Genomic DNA, 20,429 nt, shown 5'->3' on the forward strand with positions numbered 1-20,429 from the left:
GCAGAAAAGGACGTGGGGGGCTCCTGGTGGACACCAAGTTGAACATGAGCCGACAACGTGCCCTTGCCGCAAAGAAGGCTAAGGATATCCTTAGCCCGATATAGAGGAAAGCGGGGTTTATGTATGTTACAATACAGTTGTGTAGACCAATCAAATTGCTCACTATCCCCGGGGGCGCAGGGCACCACAGGCCACCCTTGGGCAGCTTTGGAGGCACTGCCTATTTTTCTAAAAGCCTCCTACCCAGCTTAGCGCAAATCCTATCTTGATCTGCCCTCCAGCCCTCCAGCCACCAGTGCTGAACACAGGCTTTGTATTTTATTTTCTCCCAGGAGGCGTGCAGCTTAGAAACGTCTGCAACTGAAGCGGGGCTTTCAGGGAACAATTTAGAGCAACTTCTGTTGGTTCTGCGAAATGTTCTGAAAAGTTAAGGCCTGCCCTGCCCTGGCAAAAGCAGTCATTTGACTGGAGGGAGCAGCACCAAAAAGCCACAAGCACGTTTGGGGTGGACTTGATGCGGTAATAAATAACAAGAAATAGTACTTCTAGCTACAACAGCCTCTTCTGAGACCTCGTTGCCCGCCCGCAGGGTCGCAGCACTACACGGCACAGATCCCTCCGCGGACTCGCCCGACGTCGTCTCCCTCCGCGCCCCGGTCGGATCCCTCCGCGCCCCAAGGGGCACGCAAACTCCCTGAGCCCCGGTAAGCGCCAGGTCGACGAGGGCGGACCCGCCAAGGGGGCGGGGACAAGCGGCAACGACAGGCGAGACAGCCAATCGAGACGCGGGATCGGCCGGCGGCGATCTGGCGGCCCAATGGGCGCCGCGGAGGGCCTGGCCGAGTGGAGGAAGCGCGGGGGCGACAACGGGCGTTGTCGTGGCTGGCGAGATTGTTGGGGCGCGGGCCGCCCGGCCCGGTGGCGCCACTACTGTCTTCGGAAAGATCACCGGCAAGGCGCTTCCCCGCCAACGTCATCTACGAGGACGAGGAGGTAGCCGCGGCTTTGCTCTGTGCGCGGTTCCTCTTCCCTTCCCCCCCCTCCCCCTCCCCCCGCGCTCGCAGGCACCCTGAGCCGAGGCCCCGTTGCGCGGTGCCTGGGAGCGCGGCAGGGCGGGTGGCGGCGTTGCTGCGGGTGGGTGGGTGGAGGGACGGGGGACGGACGGGGCCTCTCTGGGTTGTGGCGCTCTCTACTGCACCATCCCTAAAACATCGCGCTTCTTCGGTACCCCCCCCCGCCCCCGGCTGCTGCGGCGCGTACCGGGTTTCCGGTGTTGCCCGGCTCGCCTCGGTTCCCAGCCCCACCGCGTCGTGTGCGTGCGCGCGTGCGCGTGCGTAGAGGAGGGCCTCTGACGGTAACGCACTTGGTGGCAGCCGCAGACGTCTGCCGCCTGATATCCCTTTGGCACTGCAAGTCGCGCAAAGTTTGCTGCCGAGGGATGGGAGTGGTCCTGCCTCGTGTGGGATGATAGTCTTGAAACCAGAGTAGCGACCGTAATGAGTTAGTTCTGCATAGGAGAAATGCAGGTCTCTGTGCCTCGTAACAGCATTATAGAGATTTCACAGCTCTGCTGTGCTAGGCTTTGGTTCTGAACCCCCAAACCGGATTATTAAAGCAAAGAATTACAGCTTTTCTTATTTTTCTTAACAGAAAGCTAGAAACCGGTCATCCTGCGGGCTGCAAAAGCTTCCCAGATCTTGTTTCTGTGCTGAAGTGGGACCGTGATAACAGCATGCTTGCGAGGTTCGCGGATGCTGGTGCACCACAACGTGCTAGGAACTAGAGTGAGCTGCTTAGACTGTGGGGAAAAAAATGCAGCCATTGCCTACACAATGTTAACTTTAAGTTAGTATCCCGTATAATTTTGTTATTAAAATGCTGAAGATTAACAGTTAGGGATGCCTTCTGCTTTTGAAGGTAGGGTTTATGTGCAATACAGAAGACAGGCTCGTACTAGGCGCTTGCAGGCTTCCTGGGATTATGCTTTTGTTCAATACTTGAGCTCCCTGTCGCATGGAAAACGAACGGCCGCTGATCTTCCACTTCACCAAACTCTTTGCTGGTTCAGTTAAGCCGTTTGTCTCCTGCCTCTGTGGTGGACCACATCGAATAGAAAAACTGCTTAGGAAACGATCAGCCCAAATTGAAACATACTGGAGGTCGCTAATCTGAAGTACTGGCCCGTCTCCTTGCCCCCATCATCTTGCGTGCACTTCTGGAGGGGGCTCTGTAAATACGTTGTATTTTGTGTATAGAGAGTATTAATATCGTGTAAGAAAAATCAACGTTTCGGCTTGCGTTTGGGGTATCTGGCAATCTGCTTCTGTACGAGTTCGGTGGGGCGTATTGATTTGCTTAAGCTATTGCCTTTCTCTGAAGCCAATTGCGTTTTAACTGTTTACTCTTCCTCCAGCGCCTTGCGTTCCGTGATCTTTTGCCCCAAGCTCCGACGCTTTTCCTAGTCACGCCTAAGGAGCCAATTATCAGGTTATCTGACGCAGAAGATTCTGGTGAATCTGTAAGTACTGCGGAAGCTTTCTGTGGGCTAAACTGTACCTGTAATTAGTTCCTAATTTACTAGGCTCTCTCTCCCACCCCCCCTTTTCCTCTTGATAGGGCACACGCAGTAGGCTATTGTGGGTTTTCTGGCGCTATAATCTTTTGCCTCTAGCTTATAATGGAGTTGAGCTTTTTGGCTAAAAGTAGCGATATAAAGCAACGCTCCTCCCTGGGTATGTACTTCTGGTGCAAAATGCAGCGTTGTTTTGGAGCGCAGTCTGATGCCTGTCGTCGTGGTTTAGAGTAAGAGTAGTAGTACTTCCTCTAATACGGAGAAGAGGGCTTGGGGTTTTTGGCAGGTCAGGGGTGAGGAAGGGCAAAGCTGGTTGAGAGGTGCTGGATGCTTCACTCTTGGCTGTGAAAGTCAAGTTCAAAGACTTTGTAAACCCACGCAAAAGGCAGCCTAAAGTTTATTTTCCACCAGAATTGCTTATGTTGCCTGAAGATATAATGGGGGCTTTAACCCGGAGACAAACTTAGCTTCTGTGGCCGTTTTGTAGTCCGTTACTGTCCAGCTTGAAAAAAATTGCATGGCTCTTCCCACCCCCACCACCCCCCCACACACACAGTGTGCATAATCGGTCTTTGTAGCTTTGCTTGGAAAATGTCAGTTGCAGGCGGGCGGACAGACGGTAATTTGAAGCGCAACGGTTGAACTGCTAGGAATTGGCTACCTGGTTTCTCTGGGTGGTTCTCTGCTCTCAGTCCTTCCCTTCCTGCCCTCTCCCCTCTTTGTGTGTGGCTTTTTATTTTATTTATTTATGGGTTTGTACTTCCTTCTCCAGCTTCTTGGGCATTTCATGATTGTTGGCAAGAAGCGTGCTGCTCACCTGGGCCTGACCAATGGATTCCGGATGGTTGCAGATGAAGGGCCCGAGGGCGGGCAGTCTGTCTGTCACGTACATCTACATATTCTGGGTGGCCGTCAGTTGGACTGGCCGCCTGGCTAAGATTTTTGCACCGCAAGAGTTGCTGCACGTGTACAAATTGCCACTGAATGGATTTCGTCTGTTGCCCGTCAGTCTAGTAGCCGCTGTTGACGTCTAATTTTTTGTGACGTGTGTCTGTGGAAGGTAATAAAAGCTTTGAGCAGCAGTTGCACAATAAAGATTTAGCATGGGGATATCACCTCTGTCTTGTGCGTCTTACTGAGGGAAATAGTTCTGCAAGTTAAAATGGTGTCTCCCTGGAGTGTAAGTATGTGGAACGTTTCAGTCTGTTAACAGCGTTCTATAGACAGATAATGATTTGCCTAGTCATTTGAAGCGTGATGCTGGAACCGCTTAGCAGTCTCCTGCGTCGTGCAGGAAGCAAACTCTTAGCTTTTTGGAAGTGGTACGCAAACGTACGTAAAGCCAGTGTAGGCTGCTGCTAAAACTTTAGAAAACGCTGTATGTGACGCTACAGGCATGCCGTACAAGGGTGGTTTCGGCACAGTGCAATGCGGTGGAAGCATCCAACTCCTGTTGGAGCGCTTTATCAATGGCTGTGTGCTAAGGCCCCGTTGATATCCCTTTTCTGGTGAGGAGGGATATGGTAGGAGAAAAGAGTCGGTCTGAACGGCAGCTGTGGTGCTTCCATAGCGCAGTGGAATATCTCTTGTGTCAGTTTGGGTCAGCTGTTCTGGCTCTGTCCCCTCCCAACCTCTTGCCCACCCCCAGCTTACTGGACTTTGGGGGTGGGGGTGGTTGGAGAGACAGCCTCCGTGCTGTGGGAGCACTGCTCAGCAGTAGCCAAAACGTTGGTGTGTTATCAACACCCTTCTAGCTACAACTACAAAGAATCATAGAATCATTTAGGTTGGAAAAGACCTTGAAGATCATTGAGTCCAACCGTCATCCATGTCCACTAAACCATGTTATGGAGTACCCCGTCTACGCGCTTTTTGAATACCTCCAGGGATGGTGACTCAACCACTTCCCTAGGCAGCCTATTCCAATGTGTGACAACCCTCTCAGTAAAGAATTTTTTCCTAATACCTAACCTAAATCTCCTTTGCCGCAACTTGAGGCCATTTCCTCTCATCCTATCTCCAGCCACCTGACAGAAGAGAACATCACCCACTTCACTACAACCCCCCTTTCAGGTAGTTGTAGAGAGCTATAAGGTCTCCTGTGGGAACACTTGGCTCAGTGACCACCTGTGGAAACAATGATATTATTGCTCTGGTTGGCAGAAAACCATGGGAACAGTGAAGTTCCCAGCGAAGTAATCATGCTGGAAAGACACGGAGCCAAGAATAGTGTAGAGATAAGATAGTTGCTGCTGAGTGAAAAATTTTGGAAAGCTTCTGCCCATGATTGCTGGCTGCTGCGTCGGACACAGCTAGCAGATAAAAGGACTCGTTTTGTTCAATAAAGGGTCTTCGTTTGCAACCAGCTTCGGAGTCCATTTTCAATTGCAACAAATGGCGCCCGAACAGGCTGAGGATCCTCGGGCCTAAGACGCAGTGGGTTCGACTGCACCGGTTGCAAGCCCAGCTGAACTTTTCAAACTGCTGAAAGGAAGCAGAAGACTGCGCAGCCAAATCGCCTCTCGCTGGACAACAGGTGAGCAGCTGGGAACAATGGGGAGTGAAATGTCCCGGGAAGAGAAAACCGTATATAGTATGATGCAGCAGCTCCTGCAAAAATATCAAGCCCATATAACCGAGCATAATTTGAAAATGCTGCTAAAATGGACAAAGGCGACGTGCCCTGATCTTGACTTCGTAACTATCTTTGATCCTGAACAGTGGGTCACGATAGGAGTCAAACTCTGGGATGCAGCAACTCAAGATGACAAAATTGCTCAATCCCTATTAGGGGCTTGGAGAACTGTTTTTGAATGCTTAAAGAAACATGTTGGGACTGGTCCGGAACAGAGATCTGCTGCTGCTGCAGAAGCTCCAGGTCCTGCAGTCCCCGGAGTTTCCGCTCCGATATTGGAACCTTCGGCTCTACCGTTGGTAGGAGCAGTTGGGGGGGGCAGAAGAGGGTAATCATGAGGATGATGATCCTTTCGACCCCGGACCTATTGATCCTGAAGCTGCACCAGACTTGTATCCTCCTGATCCCCGTGATATTTGGGGGAAAATTAAACAAGAGGCTGCTAAGGCAGGGGACACTGACATTTTACAAAACCTGCAAGCTTTTCCAGTCATCTATGAAGCCAATCGCCAGCCCCGATGGGAGGGTCTGCAATTTTCTATTATCAAACTCATGGCTGAGGCATTTGCAGCTATGCATGTCAGTTCCCAAACATGTTTTTCTTGTGGGAAGAAGGGACATGTACGCTGTGAATGTCCAAATAGAAATAAAGGTGAAAAACAAGGGCACACCAAAAGTCCGGGAGTGTGTCCCAAGTGCAGAAAGGGTCGACATTTTGCTAATCAATGCAAATCTCGTTTTAATAAGGAAGGACAGCCAATTCAGGGAAACGGGAAGTGGAGCGCGAAGAGGGGCCACGCGCAGACACAAGCAGCCCCCATTCAACAAGCGGGACCCCAGTCTCAAGTCTATATGCAAGAACAAGCGGCAGCGCCGGAATGGATCTGGCCACTGCAGAATCAGTAACCTTAGAAACATCTGAAGTAAAAGCGGTAGCCACGGGGGTGTGGGGACCGTTAGAGGGTAACAAAAGTGCGTTGTTAATAGGACGGTCATCTACCACGTTGCAAGGGCTTTTTGTGTTGCCAGGTGTAATTGATGCTGATTATCAAGGGGAAATCAAAATTATGGTGTGGACACCTATGCCTCCTTGTTTTGTGCCGGCTGGTTCTCGTATTGCACTATTGGTTGGTTTTAACATTCAGCCATCCTTGGCAGCAGCAAAAACAAGGGGCTCCGGTGGATTTGGCTCTACGGGGGTTCCACATATTTTTTGGGCTCAGCGGGTCTCTAATTCCAGACCGACTCTCAGTTGTAGATGGAATGGGGAAATCCTTGCCAAATAATTGAGTTGTCTGGCACTATTGATACCGGAGCGGATGTGACAGTTATATCGCACTCTGTGTGGTCCTCTCATTGGCCAATTTCCAAAGTATTCACGGCAATTACAGGCATAGGAGGTCACGCCATTCCATTGCAAAGTGTGTATTTGGTGCAAGTGATAGGTCCTGAGGGCAAAAGAGCTACCATTCGTCCTTTTATCCTCACAACTCCCCTAACTTTATGGGGACGGGACTGTCTTGCGCAATGGGGATTAAGCATTGGGTCAAATTTGTTGTAGGGGTCACTGAGGTGCAGCACACCCTGAAATTAACGTGGAAAACTGAGAATCCAGTATGGGTGGATCAGTGGCCCCTGACACTTGAAAAGCTGCAACATTTACAATCATTGGTGGATGAACAGTTAAAGGCAAAGCATATTGTACCTACGACTAGTCCTTGGAATTCACCTGTGTTTGTGATACAGAAAAAGAGTGGAAAGTGGAGATTGTTACATGATTTGAGACGTATTAATGCAGTATTAGAAGACATGGGTCCTTTACAACCAGAACTCCCATCTCCCACTATGATTCCAAAAGATTGGTGTTTAACAGTAATTGATTTGAAGGATTGTCTTTTTACGATTCCTCTAGATCCATGTGATGCCCCCAAATTTGCTTTTTCTATTCCTTCTGTTAATGCTTCTGAACCGAATAAACGGTATCACTGGACAGTGTTGCCAGAGGGTATGAAAAACAGCCCTGCCATTTGCCAATGGTTTGTAGCAAGGGCTCTTTCTCCTGCTCGAGAGAAATTGCCTAATGCTCTCATTTATCATTATATGGATGATATTCTTGTAGCAACACGGACGGAATCAGAGATGCAAATAGCAATGTCTGTCGTGTTAGACAATATTAAACTTCATCATTTGGAGGTAGCTCCAGAGAAGGTTCAAAAAACAACACCTTGGAATTATTTAGGGTGGCGAATAACTAATCAGCACATAATACCTCAGAAGTTGAAAATTATCACAGAGGTTCAAACATTAAATGATATGCAAAAATTACTTGGAACAATAAATTGGGTCAGACCGTTATTAGGCATAACAAATGAAGAGCTGCATCCTCTCTTTCAGCTTTTAAAGGGAGATCCAGCATTGAATTCCAAAAGAACTTTAACTCAGCAGGCGAAGTTAGCACTTCAAAAGGTGGCCACAGCAATGTCTGAGAGACAGGCTCAGAGATGCGATCCTGATCGTCCATTTCAACTGATAGTTTTAAATCCTGATTTTCAACCATATGGTCTCATTTTTCAATGGGACGAGAAACAGAGAGATCCTCTGTTGATAATAGAATGGATTTTTTTTGTTGCATCAATTCAGCAAAACAATAACAACAAAAATTGAAATGATTGTGTCTCTGATTTTGAAAGGACGACACAGGCTGCTATCTTTGAGTGGCCAGGAACCTTCAATTCTCATATTGCCTGTCTCTATGCAGATGTTACAATGGATGTACCAAAACTCTTTTTTGTTTCAAACTGCACTGGAAGGTTTTTCTGGAACCATTTCAATTCATCCACCAAGTCACAAATTGTTACAGTTACAGTTTAATGTACAGGAACTTCCCAAATGTAGTTCTGTTCCTTTAGACGCATTGACAGTTTTTACAGATGGATCAGGAAGAACGGGTCGAGCTGTTATAGTTTGGAAAAATGATCAGAACGAATGGCAATCGGACATTGAGATAGTAAAAGGTTCACCACAAATTGTTGAACTATCTGCAGTTGTTAGGGTCTTTCAGAAGTGGGACTGTCCTATTAATATTGTAACTGACTCTGCTTCTGTTGCAGGAGTTGTGAGCTGTCTTGAAGCCTCTTATTTGAAAGAAATAGATCATAAACCGTTATTCGTGTTATTTCAAACTCTTTTGGCCTCGTTAAATCATAGAAAAAACCCAATATTTTATTATGCATGTGCGATCGCACACTTCACTGCCTGGACCATTAACAGAAGGTAATAGTATGGCAGATTGGTTAGCTGGACTCACTGTCCTTCCTAATGCATTCGAGCAAGCACGATTTTCACACGCCTTTTTTCACCAAAATGCAAAGGCATTGCAAAAAACATTTCAACTCACTTTGAATCAAGCCCGTCAAATTGTGACAGCTTGTCCGGATTGCCAACAGACGACTCCGTCTTTATCATATGGACTCAATCCAAGAGGCTTGCAAGCTTTAGAGATTTGGCAAACTGATGTTACTCACATTACAGAATTTGGTAGATTAAAATATGTCCATGTATCTATTGATACTTTTTCAGGAGCACTTGTGGCCACCGCCCACACAGGTGAAAAATCCCGTGATGTGTGTAAGCATCTCTTACTCGCTTTTGCAACCTTGGGTGTTCCACAGCAACTAAAAACGGTCAATGGTCCAGCTTATGTATCACAAAAACCACAAGAATTTTTACAACTATGGGGTATTCGGCATAGCACTAGTATCCCTCATTCTCCCACTGGTCAAGCGATTGTGGAACGCGCTCATGGTTCGCTAAAAGCGATGTTATTAAAACAAAAAGGGGGAGTAGGGAATCTCTCTCCACAAGAAAAGTTAGCTAAAGCCACTTATGTTTTAAATTTTCTAAATCACTGGTCTGATGCAGGCGGTCCACCGATTTAGAGACTTTTTATCCACATATCAAGAGCGGCCGGAAATTAGGGGTAAGGCCATGGTTTTAGTTAAGAATCTAGAAACAGGGCAATGGGAAGGTCCGTTTCCATTAATAACCTGGGGGCGAGGTTATGCTTGTGTTTCCACAGATACAGGCCCACGATGGACTCCCGCTCGATTTCTACGACCATCATCATCTGGAACATCCTAGATGGTGTGGCAATATGAATACCACCTGTCCTGGTTTCAGCTGGGATGTAGTTAACTGTCTTCCTAGTAGCTGGTACAGTGCTATGTTTTGAGTTCAGTATGTGAAGAATGTTGATAACACTGATGTTTTCAGTTGTTGCTCAGTAGTGTTTAGACTACAGTCAAGGATTTTTCAGCTTCTCATGCCCAGCCAGGGCACCTGACCCAAACTGGCCAACAGTGTATTCCATACCATGTGACGTCCCATCTAGTTTAGGAACTGGGAAGTGGGGGGGGGAGGGATTCGCCGCTTGGGGACTGGCTGGGTGTCGGTCGGCGGGTGGTGAGCAATTGCCCTGCGCATCATTTGTACATTCCAATCCTTTTATTACTACTGTTGTCATTTTATTAGTGTTATCATTATCATTATTAGTCTCTTCTTTTCTGTTCTATTAAATCGTTCTTATCTCAACCCAGGAGTTTTACTTCTTTTCCTGATTTTCTCCCCCATCCCACTGGATGGGGGGGGAGTGAGTGAGCGGCTGTGTGGTGCTTAGTTGCTGGCTGGGGTTAAACCACGACACCACCTCAGGCAAAAACTAACGTGTGGGTCACCTTGGCCAACATGACAGGTCAAGATTCTCTGTGCATTGCAACCGCATCACAAAGCCCATGAAACAATAGACAGGATGGCTATGGCTCATGCAGCGCGCCTGGCCAGCGAGCGCATGCGTCATAGGCTCCCCATGTTGCAACCGAGGCAGGTTATGGCACCCGCTGGCCATGTGTGCCGAAACCCATTCCTCTGCAAATGTATAAATACTGGGATTTTTCCGAAGAGCATCGGGCTGGTGTACGGCAAGGCCACCGTTGCCTCCGTGGGGACGCCCACGTAAAGCTGGCACCTACCGATCGCTGGGCTGAGCTCGCGGAGCAAGACGGCACAAGAACGTACGGATGGTCCATCTTCCTCACGGTCCTCGGATGGACGTAGTCATGGATACCGCCGCAAGCCAAAGAAAACATCTGGATGACCCTGGCTAACGTGACCGGACAAGATTGCTTATGCTTCAGTACAGCAACACCGAACAATCCCTTTTCCACATGTTTAATAGGGGGTTCCGCTGGCATCAACGAAGTTTAAGAACCTATTGATGGAGACCCCTGTGCAGCAGGCCATGGACTCAATGGATGGGAATTCCTGGTTTCCACGGATTGGGCATTCACCCTCATTGCCACCCCAGGAATCACAAATTCTGGGGTCCCTGAATACAGATTGGTGTAGCATTATCTGATTTACTGTTAGTTGTAGATGGTATTAGACACGCAACCTTACAAAATAGAGCTGCTCTTAAATCATTAGTTAAGACACTTTTGATTTGTCTTGTAGTGTTTTTATGTATTTTAATTTGTGTGCCTTGTATGTTGCAATGTGTTCCAAAAATTAATTGATAGATCAAGTAAGGCTGTGTTAATTATAAACAAAGAAGGGGGAGATGTGGGAGCACTTGACTCAGTGACCACCTGTGGAAACAATGATATTATTGCTCTGGTTGGCAGAAAACCATGGGAACAGTGAAGTTCCCAGTGAAGTAATCATGCTGGAAGGACACGGAGCCAAGAATAGTGTAGAGATAAGATAGTTGCTGCTGAGATGAAAATTTTGGAAAGCTTCTGCCTATGATTGCTGGCTGCTGCGTCAGACATAGCTAGCAGATAAAAGGACTTGTTTTGTTCAATAAAGGGTCTTTGTTTGCAACCAGCTTCGGAGTCCATTTTTCAATTGCAACAGTCTCCCCTCAGCCTCCTCTTCTCCAGACTAAACAGCCCCAGCTCCCTCAGCTGCTCCTCATAAGACTTGTGCTCCAGGCCCCTCACCAACTTGGTTGCCCTTCTCTGGACACGCTCCAGCAACTCAATGTCTTTCCTGTAGTGAGGGGCCCAAAACTGAACACAGTACTCGAGGTGCGGCCTCACCAGTGCCGAATACAGGGGAACAATCACCTCCCTAGTCCTGCCGGCCACACTATTTCTGATACAGGCCAGGATGCCGTTGGCCTTCTTGGCCACCTGGGCACACTGCTGGCTCATATTCAGCCAGCTCTCAACCAGCACCCCCAGGTCTTTTTCTGCCAGGCAGCTTTCCAGCCACTCTTCCCCAAGCCTGTAGCACTGCATGGGGTTGCTGTGACCAAAGTGCAGGACCCGGCACTTGGCCTTGTTGAACTTCATACGATTGGCCTCAGCCCATCGATCTAGCCTGTCCAGATCTCCCTGTAGACCCTTCCTACCCTCGAGCAGATCGACCCTGCCTCCCAACTTGGTGTCATCTGCAAACTTGCTGAGGGTGCACTCAATCCCCTCATCCAAATCATTGATAAAGATATTAAACAGAATGGGGCCCAACACCGAGCCCTGAGGAACACCACTTGTGACCCGCCGCCAACTGGATTTCACCCCATTCACCGCAACCCTCTGTGCTCGGCCATCCAGCCAGTTTTTCACCCAGCAAAGAGTACACTTGTCCAAGCCATGAGACGCCAGCTTCTCAAGGAGTATGCCATGAGAGACAGTGTCAAAGGCCTTGCTGAAGTCAAGGAAGATAACATCCACAGCCTTTCCCTCATCCACTAGGCGGGTCACCTGGTCATAGAAGGAGATCAGGTTGGTCAAGCAGGACCTGCCTTTCGTAAACCCATGCTGACTGGGCCTGATCCCCTGCTTGTCCTGGACTTGCCATGTGAGTGCTCTCAAGATAAACCATTCCATAATCTTCCCCGGTACTGAGGTCAGGCTGACAGGCCTGTAGTTCCCCGGATCCTCCCTCCGACCCTTCTTGTAAATGGGAGTCACATTGGCAAGCCTCCAGTCCTCTGGGACCTCCCCTGTTGACCAGGATCGCCGATAGATGATGGAGAGTGGCTTGGCAAGGACCTCTGCCACTTCCCTCAGTACTCTTGGATGGATTCCATCGGGTCCCATAGATTTGTGAGTGTCCAGATGGCGTAGTAGGTCACTCACTATTTCCTCCTGGATTAAGGGGGGGTATATTCTGCTCTTCATCCTCACCTTCCAGCTCAGGGGGTGGAGTACCCTGAGGAAAACTGGACTCCCTATTAAAGACTGAGGCAAAGAAGGCATTAAGTACCTCGGCCTTTTCCTCATCTCTGGTGGCTACGTTCCCTTCTGTATCCATTAAAGGATAGATATTCTTCTTGGGATTCTTTTTACTGTTAACATATTTGTAAAAACATTTTTTGTTGTCCCTTACAATAGTGGCCAGATTTAGTTCTCGCTGAGCTTTTGCCTTTCTAATTTTCTCTCTGTATGATCTAACAAGATCCCTGTACTCCTCCCAAGTCGCCCGCCCTTTCTTCCAGAGATGATAAACTCTCCTTTTTTTCTTGACTCCTAGAAAAAGCTCCCCGTTCAGCCAGGCCGGTCGTTTCCCTCGGCGGTTCGACTTGCGGCACATGGGAATAGCCTGGTCCTGAGCCATTAAGATTTCCTTCTTAAAGAATGTCCATCCCTCCTGGACCCCTTTGCCCTTCAGGACCGTCTCCCAAGGGACTCTCTCAACCAGTGCCTCGAAGAGGCCAAAGTTTGCCCTTTGGAAGTCCATAGCGGTGGTTTTGCTGACCACCTTCCCTGCCTCACCAAGAATTGAGAATTCTATCATTTCATGGTCGCTAAGCCCAAGGCGGCCTCCGACCATCACACCTCCCGCCAGTCCTTCCCTGTTCGTAAACAACAGATCTAGCAAGGCTCCTCCCCTGGTTGGCTCACCCACCAGCTGTGTCAGGAAGTCATCTTCCACACACTCCGGGAACCTCCTAGATTGTTTACTCACTGCTGTATTGTATTTCCAGCAGACATCTGGAAAGTTGAAGTCCCCCACGAGAACAAGGGCACACGATTCTGAGACTACTGCCAGCCGCTTGTAGAATGATTCATCCGTCTCTTCAACCTGGTCGGGCGGTCTATAACAGACTCCCAGCACAATATCAGCCTTATTGGCTTTCCCTCTCATCCTCACCCATAAGCACTCCACCTTGTCATCAGAATCGTGTAGCTCTGTACAGTCCAAACATTCCCTAACATAGAGAGCCACCCCACCACCTCTTCTACCTTGCCTATCCCTTCTGAAGAGCTTGTAGCCATCCATTGCAGCACTCCAGTCACGGGAGTCGTCCCACCATGTTTCCGTGATGGCGACTAAGTCATATCTATCCTGCTGCACGATGGCTTCCAGCTCCTCCTGTTTATTGCCCATGCTGCGTGCATTGGCATAGATGCATTTGAGCTGGCCTATCAAATCCACCCCTAACATTGGCACGCTGCCCCCAGGCTCATCTCTGGTGCACCTAGTTTTATCCCTTACCCCCTTCAAACCTAGTTTAAAGCCCGCTCTATAAGCCCCGCCATCTCACGAGCGAGGATTCTTTTACCCCTTTGAGACAGCTGGATACCATCTGTCGCTAGCAAGCCTGGTGCCGTGTAAACCTCCCCATGATCAAAAAAACCCAAATTCCACCGATGGCACCAGCCTCTGAGCCACGTGTTAACCAGGTGTGTTTTCCTGTTCCTTTCAGTGTATTTCCCTGCCACTGAAGGGATTGAGGAAAACACTACCTGTGCTCCCGATCCTTCCACCAATCGTCCCAGTGCCCTGAAGTCCCTTTTGATTGCCTTTCGATTTCTCCCTGCAATCTCATCACTACCAACCTGCACAACCAGCAATGGGTAATAATCAGAGGTCCGAACCAGACCAGGGAGTTCCCTGGTAATGTCTTTTACCCGGGCCCCAGGGAGGCAGCAGACTTCCCTGTGGGATGGGTCAGGTCTGCATATTGGGCCCTCTGTCCCCCTCAGAAGGGATTCGCCTATGACAATTACCCTCCTTTTTCTTTTTTTCAGAGGATGTGAGAATGCGTGGTGCTGCCCGACTGAGCCTAGGCACCTCCCTAGATAGGGCTTCATCTACACCCTGATCTTCATTGACCTGGTCCTCAAGTTCCAGAGGCCCATACCTGTTGCATAGGGGCAACTGGGAAGGTGAGGGAGACCAGGAGGGGACTCGCCTGCCTCCCCGAGCAAGGACCTGTATCCATTCCCCTCCATCTCTTAGGTCCCCTCCTGCCCGGTGACAGGAGGGCAGGGGAACCTCTGCTTCTTGTGGAGCCTCCATCTGCTGCCTCTGCCTCAGGGATGGTAGGGTGAGGCTCCACCAATCTATCTCTCTCTCACACTCCCTGATACTCCTCAACCTTTCCACTTCCTCCTTCAGCTCTGCCACCAGGCTGAGCAGATCATCCACCTGGTCACACCTCACACAAGAAGTGTCCCTGCTGCCCTCCGTCGTCAGTGATAGACTCAGGCACTCCCTGCAGCCAGAGACCTGGACAGCTGCATGTTTACATGGGAGTTCTGTCTGCATCGCCACATTTTTCCTGACAATGGCTTTCACCCGAGTGGCAACCATACCTGGGTCTCCCTCTGGGCTGTCGTCCACCGCTTGAGTAGCCTTCTTGAGCTGGGAAGAAGGGGGGCTGCGCGAACTGCCTGCGCGAACTGACGCAACGCGCCCCGTTCACCGGAGCTCCTCTATGAGGGCTGCTATGGGGAAAGTTACCTCCATCCCAGCGTGGCAGGTACACCCACCCCGACAGGAAACGAAACTTCTCCGGACAGGGAGGAGAGGAAAAAAACCCCAAACCCTAGAGGCCGCAGGTTGAAAGCCGAACTGACCAATCCGACACGCGTCAGTACGTGGAAGTGTTGACCTTTTGGCCAATGGGGAATAAAACGACCACAGATCAGATTCGACAAGGGTATAAATGGGGCCCCGCCGGAGGACATTTTGAGTCAGTCCTCCTCGGAGCAGCGGGTCTGCAGTCACGGACTCTCCCCTTGGGTCGGGACGCCGCCCTAGGTAACTCCTCGAGGTTGAGAGCCCTCATCTTGTAGGTGAGCGATATGCGCATTTTGAACCATCATTTTTAGACCTTAAGAATTCTCAAGTTGGCTGTGTAGTACTAATTCCCCTTACATCATTGAGCCTGTGGTTCACTAATGATATCGTGGTTCCAACTAACTTTTTTACTGAAGAATAGATCTGATTTTTAACACCTGTTGGATTTGATTGCGTGAGCCTCCGTAACATTAAATTGGCGTAGTCGGCAGGATGGCGTTAATAGAGGAATTATTACGGAGGCACGGCTGTAGCCCTTCTCCCCCAGGTATGGAATGGGCAAAGGAGAAGTGGTCCGACCCAGCAGCGGTCATGGAGAGAATAGAACAATGCCGCGGAAATAGTCGAGATGGCAAAGGCAGTATGTGTGCCATCCTAGGCGCCTGCTTGGTTCAAGCGCAAAACCAAAATAACGATTCTGACAGACTGGCAAAGGATAATTCTAAAAAGCAATGGGAAATAGGTTGTTCGAAGGCGGAATTGAAACGAGAAAAGGAGCGGCCGCGTCTATTAGAACGAAAGATTGAAATTATGCTCGCGCAAGCAAAAAAGCCCCCCAGTGTTACCCAAATCTGAAAGTTAATTACGGGCACGGACCCTGAGGGTTGGGATGGGGACATTTGGGGAGACTCTGATGAAAACAGCTCTGAAGAGGTAGAGGACTTGGAGGAAAGGGACGTGCGACCCCTTATTAAAACAGAAAGGCACACGGGTCCGCACGGTGGGAACCCCCGAGCCACTGTCCGCACGACCCCTTGGACGGTGGACGGGACCCGAACTCAGTGAATTACAAGCTAAGTTTTCACGCAAGCCGGGCGAAACCGAAACTGAGTATTTGCGGAGGGTTTCTTTAACTGGGGGAGATCGGATACTATTGAGTGATGACAAAGCAAGGGGGTTCTGGGGACCGGGAGTGTTTTTGAGTGACGGACCGGCGGGTGATCAGTCGATAACGTCCCGAGTAGCCTATTGGGCTGGGGGTGTGGACCCCAAGGAGAGAGGAGAACCTGTTACTATCCGGGTAAAGGGACTGTCGGAGGTAACGGAGGGAGTGCAAAAGGCGGCCTGTGTTCAGGCCATGTACGACAGAGGGCAGCAAGGGATAGCGATGGCTGTACCGGTGGACCCCCGCCACCCCTTAGACCCCTTATTAGAGGGCTGCCGGATGCTTTAAAAATACACGTCCAGTCCCTCAGAGAAAGAATTCAGGGGGCCATCGAGCGCAATCAGCAGAACCCGCCCGCGCACGGGATGACCTGGGCGGAAGTACTGCACAGCATAGTAGTTCACGGGCGCGAGATGGGATGGGCGGAGCCGAGCGGTGGCGCAGAGGGTAACAGGAAGGTCCGGCAAGCCAGTCGTAAACGCCGCCCCGAACGGCCTCCCCCCCGGGAGCCTGAGCCTCCTTCCCGGGGTCGGCCGGGTCGGAACTACGACCCCGGAAGGAATGGTCTCTGGCGGAAGGCATTGGCACTGGGGGCACCCCGAGCCATGCTGCACGGGCAGGCCGCTGACGACATCCGGAAGCTGGTGGAATTGCTGGAGGGGAAAACTAGGGACCAAAGGGAAGCGCCAGCAACCCCGCCCCCTCGGGAAGAGAAACTGAACCCTTTCGCGGCACTGCGAGGGGAGTTGGAAGGGCTAAAAAACTAGAAGTTGCGGTCTGGGGTTCAGGCCGCCCAATGCGCGTGGCGGATTCTTGCCAATGGTCTGCTGATAAGGAGCCTTGTATACACACTCCTGTGGGTCCAAGACGGATAAGTTTAGAATTTTTAATTGATACGGGAGCCCAAATTAGTGTTTTAAACAAACGACAAGCTAATGAGCTAGGGATTAAACCATCGAGAAAGACTATAAACATGATGGGAGGGACAGGAGCAGCAGAAAAATGTCCCATAGCTCGAACTCAACTTTGGCTACCTGGGGAAAAGAGAATGACTGCTGTGGAAGTGGCTTTGAGCCCCTATGAGGGAAATATACTGGGATTCGATGTGCTGGTGGGCAAACAGTGGTACCTACCCAATGGCAGGGTGTGCAGCTTTGGGGGCAGAGGGGCAGGGGCTACCCTGATACCGAAAAGCAAGTCAAAGAAACTCTCTAAGACTCGTTTTGGAGTTTTAGAAAGCAGGCATTCTTTATTGCAGCGCTGGATGCACGGGGGATAGTTCCACCTAGCGTGCATGCCACAGCTTCAGCACAAACAGGTTATATAGAATAACTAATTGCATATTAATCAGATTAGTATATATATACATAAAAATGGTTATAACTGATTATCATAGTATTGCCTACATCCGATCATGCGCAATGAAGGATCCATTTGAGTCAAAGGGCTGCTTTTGCGACCACCGACCCATTTGAAGTTCTTGCTGGCTGTCCTTGAAGTCTTTATTCTTGTCCTTGTTCTTTGATCTTGAAGCTTAACGCGGTTTCAATCACACGTGGTCAGTTTCAACATTGTTCTCATCTAGCGTACAGGAACATCTAGTCATAAGAGCCAAGAACTGCCAAACTTAGGAGTAACTGCCTCTACTAGTAAATTGCTTGGAAATACTTTTGTCTATTGTTTCAATCATAGTGTTAGTATAAGATTTCTAATAATTATTTACCAAATCTCACTTTTACAGTCACCTAGCAGCAAACCAGTTTCCATGGCTGGTACAAAATATTAAAACCATCAGAATATTTAGACATGCCATACAGAATGTATGGAAATATGCTATCACACATGTGAAAACCTTGCAGGTTGCTCCTGCACTACCGCAATCTAACGTAACCCGTGTCTCTCAGTACCCACTGCCAGCCGCTGCCAAGCGGGGTATTTCGGAAGTAATTAACGATCTTGAGAAGAGACAGAGCACAACTTGTCGTGGTTTAACCCCAGCCAGCAACTAAGCACCACCCAGCTGCTCACTCACTCCCCCCCGCCACACCCAGTGGGATGGGGGAGAGAATCGGGAAAAGAAGTAAAACTCGTGGGTTGAGATAAGAACGGTTTAATAGATCAGAAAAGAAGAAACTAATAATGATAATGATATCACTAATAAAACGACAGCAGTAATAATAAGAGGATTGGAATATACAAATGAAGCACAGTGCAATTGCTCACCACCCGCCGATCGACGCCCAGTTAATCCCAGAGCGATGATCCCCCGCCCCCACCCCCCCCAGTTTATATACTAGATGTGACATCACATGTTATGGAACACCCTGCTGGCCACTTTGGGTCAGCTGCCCTGGCTGTGTCCCCGCCCAACTTCTTGTGCCCCTCCAGCCTTCTCACTGACTGGGCATGAGATGCTGAAAAATCCTTGACTTGAGACTAAACACTACTTAGCAACAACTGAAAACATCAGTGTTATCAACATTCTTCTCATACTGAACTCAAAACATAGCACTATACCAGTTTCTAGGAAGACAATCAACTCCATCCCAGCCGAAACCAGGACACAAGTCGCATACATTCCCCTTATAATTCTCCTGTTTGGCCAGTCCGTAAACCAGATGGGAGGTGATGACTAACAATTGATTATAGGAGATTGAACAGTAATACCCCACCATTAACTGCTGCTGTTCCGAGCATAACCTCAATAGTAACGGCAATACAGGCCGCGGCCAACCCATGGATGGCTGCTTTAGATGTCAAGGATATGTTTTTTTATGGTTCCCCTAAGGGAAGAGGACAAACCCCAGTTCGCCTTCACTTGGGAGGGGACACAATACACCTTTAATCGGCCTCCCCAGGGATAGAGGCATTCCCCCACTATTGCCCACAATGCTTTAGCCAAGCTTCTTGATGCTGTGGAAGTGCCATCAGGTGTTCACATATATCAATATATAGATGATATCCTAGTCGGTGGGGATAGCAAGGAACAGGTAGGGCAAGTGGCTGAGGCCATCTGGAATCCGTTAGTCAAGAATGGGCTAGACATTCCATCTTCTAAATGTCAAGGTCCTGGACAAGAAATTAAATTCCTGGGGGCACGGCGGATAGCTGGAGCAGTTGCGGTACCCGACGACACTCTTATCAGCTATTGAAAAGGGACAGACTCCGGGCAATAAAACGGAATTACAGCAGCTGCTAGGTACTTTGGGCTACTGGAGAAAACATATACCAGGGTTCTCAGTGATTGCCCGCCTTCTCTATGACTTGCTCCAAAACAATAGGAAATGGGATTGGACTTTGCAACATACGGAAGCCCTTAACACTTTGAAAGATGAGCTTAAGGCTTATCAGAGACTAGGCCCGTTGCACCCACGAGACCCGTTAAGGGTGGAATGGGGATTTGCCGCACATGCTTCATACTGTGGCATGTTTCAAAAGGGACCGCAAGGACCAGCTAGGCCTTTATTATTCTCTTCCACTTCATTCAAGGAGACTGAACAATGATATACTCAGATTGGGAAAAGGGGGTCCTTTCCCTCACTAGAGCGGTTAAGGAGGCTGAAAAGCTGCACACATCACAAGATGTTATAGTACAGGGCCCTTCCCTCTCTTAAACTCAGTCCTCAATGGGTCGCCTCCTCCCGAGGGAGTAGCCCAAAAGGCCACAGTTAGGAAATGGTATGCATACCTAGAAGGGATAAGTCAGCTGTGGGAGCACTGCTCAGCAGTAGCCAAAACATTGGTGTGTTATCAACACCCTTCTAGCTACAACTACAAAGCACAGCACTATGAGGGCTGCTATGGGGAAAGTTACCTCCATCCCAGCCAGACCCAAACCAAAACTACATCACAGGGAGACGGCAAACTTCATCTTTCTTTAGCAGCCATTAGAAAAGGGAGACGGGCATGGGAAAGCAGGGCGATCCTTTGTTGCCCTTGAACCCTATGTTACTGAGGCATCTGAGACGCCCACTGGAAGGCGTCTTCATCTCTTCTATATCCCCAAGCGATCGGGTGAAGTTTGGTGACATGGGCGTGTAAGTGACCCGAGGACTTCACCTTTATTTAGTCTTCCCGGGGAGGAGATGGAAACGGTTTACCTGAAGTAGATGGAAACTGACATATGATGTTTCCTTGAAACTGCACTGGTGCAGTGTTTGCTTACTGAATGATTGAGCTAGGTAACATCTATTGTTCTGTCTGCATCAACTCCCTAAGGTATCTAGAAGGTGTTCCCGCTTCTGGGG

At 49.3% G+C, this 20,429-nt stretch overlaps 1 protein-coding gene and 1 long non-coding RNA gene across 2 annotated transcripts in view; one reads left to right on the forward strand and one right to left on the reverse strand.

Annotated features, from left to right (window-relative positions):
• Positions 1-19,753, reverse strand: part of LOC138683428 (uncharacterized) — a 109,790-nt gene extending 90,037 nt beyond the window's left edge. The window contains exon 1 of the long non-coding RNA XR_011322958.1: positions 18,627-19,753. This is a non-coding gene — a long non-coding RNA (uncharacterized lncRNA). The remainder of the gene's footprint in view (positions 1-18,626) is intronic.
• Positions 709-3,687, forward strand: LOC138683310 (adenosine 5'-monophosphoramidase HINT1-like; the record flags this gene model as incomplete). The annotated part of the gene is made up of 3 exons (XM_069774937.1): positions 709-993; positions 2,414-2,518; positions 3,345-3,687. Coding segments are annotated over 3 exons (555 nt in total), but the record flags the coding sequence as incomplete, so codon positions are not given.
• Positions 19,754-20,429: the final 676 nt, after the last annotated feature.

Source organism: Haliaeetus albicilla, chromosome W, assembly GCF_947461875.1.
Source record: "Haliaeetus albicilla chromosome W, bHalAlb1.1, whole genome shotgun sequence".
Lineage (NCBI taxonomy): Eukaryota > Metazoa > Chordata > Aves > Accipitriformes > Accipitridae > Haliaeetus > Haliaeetus albicilla.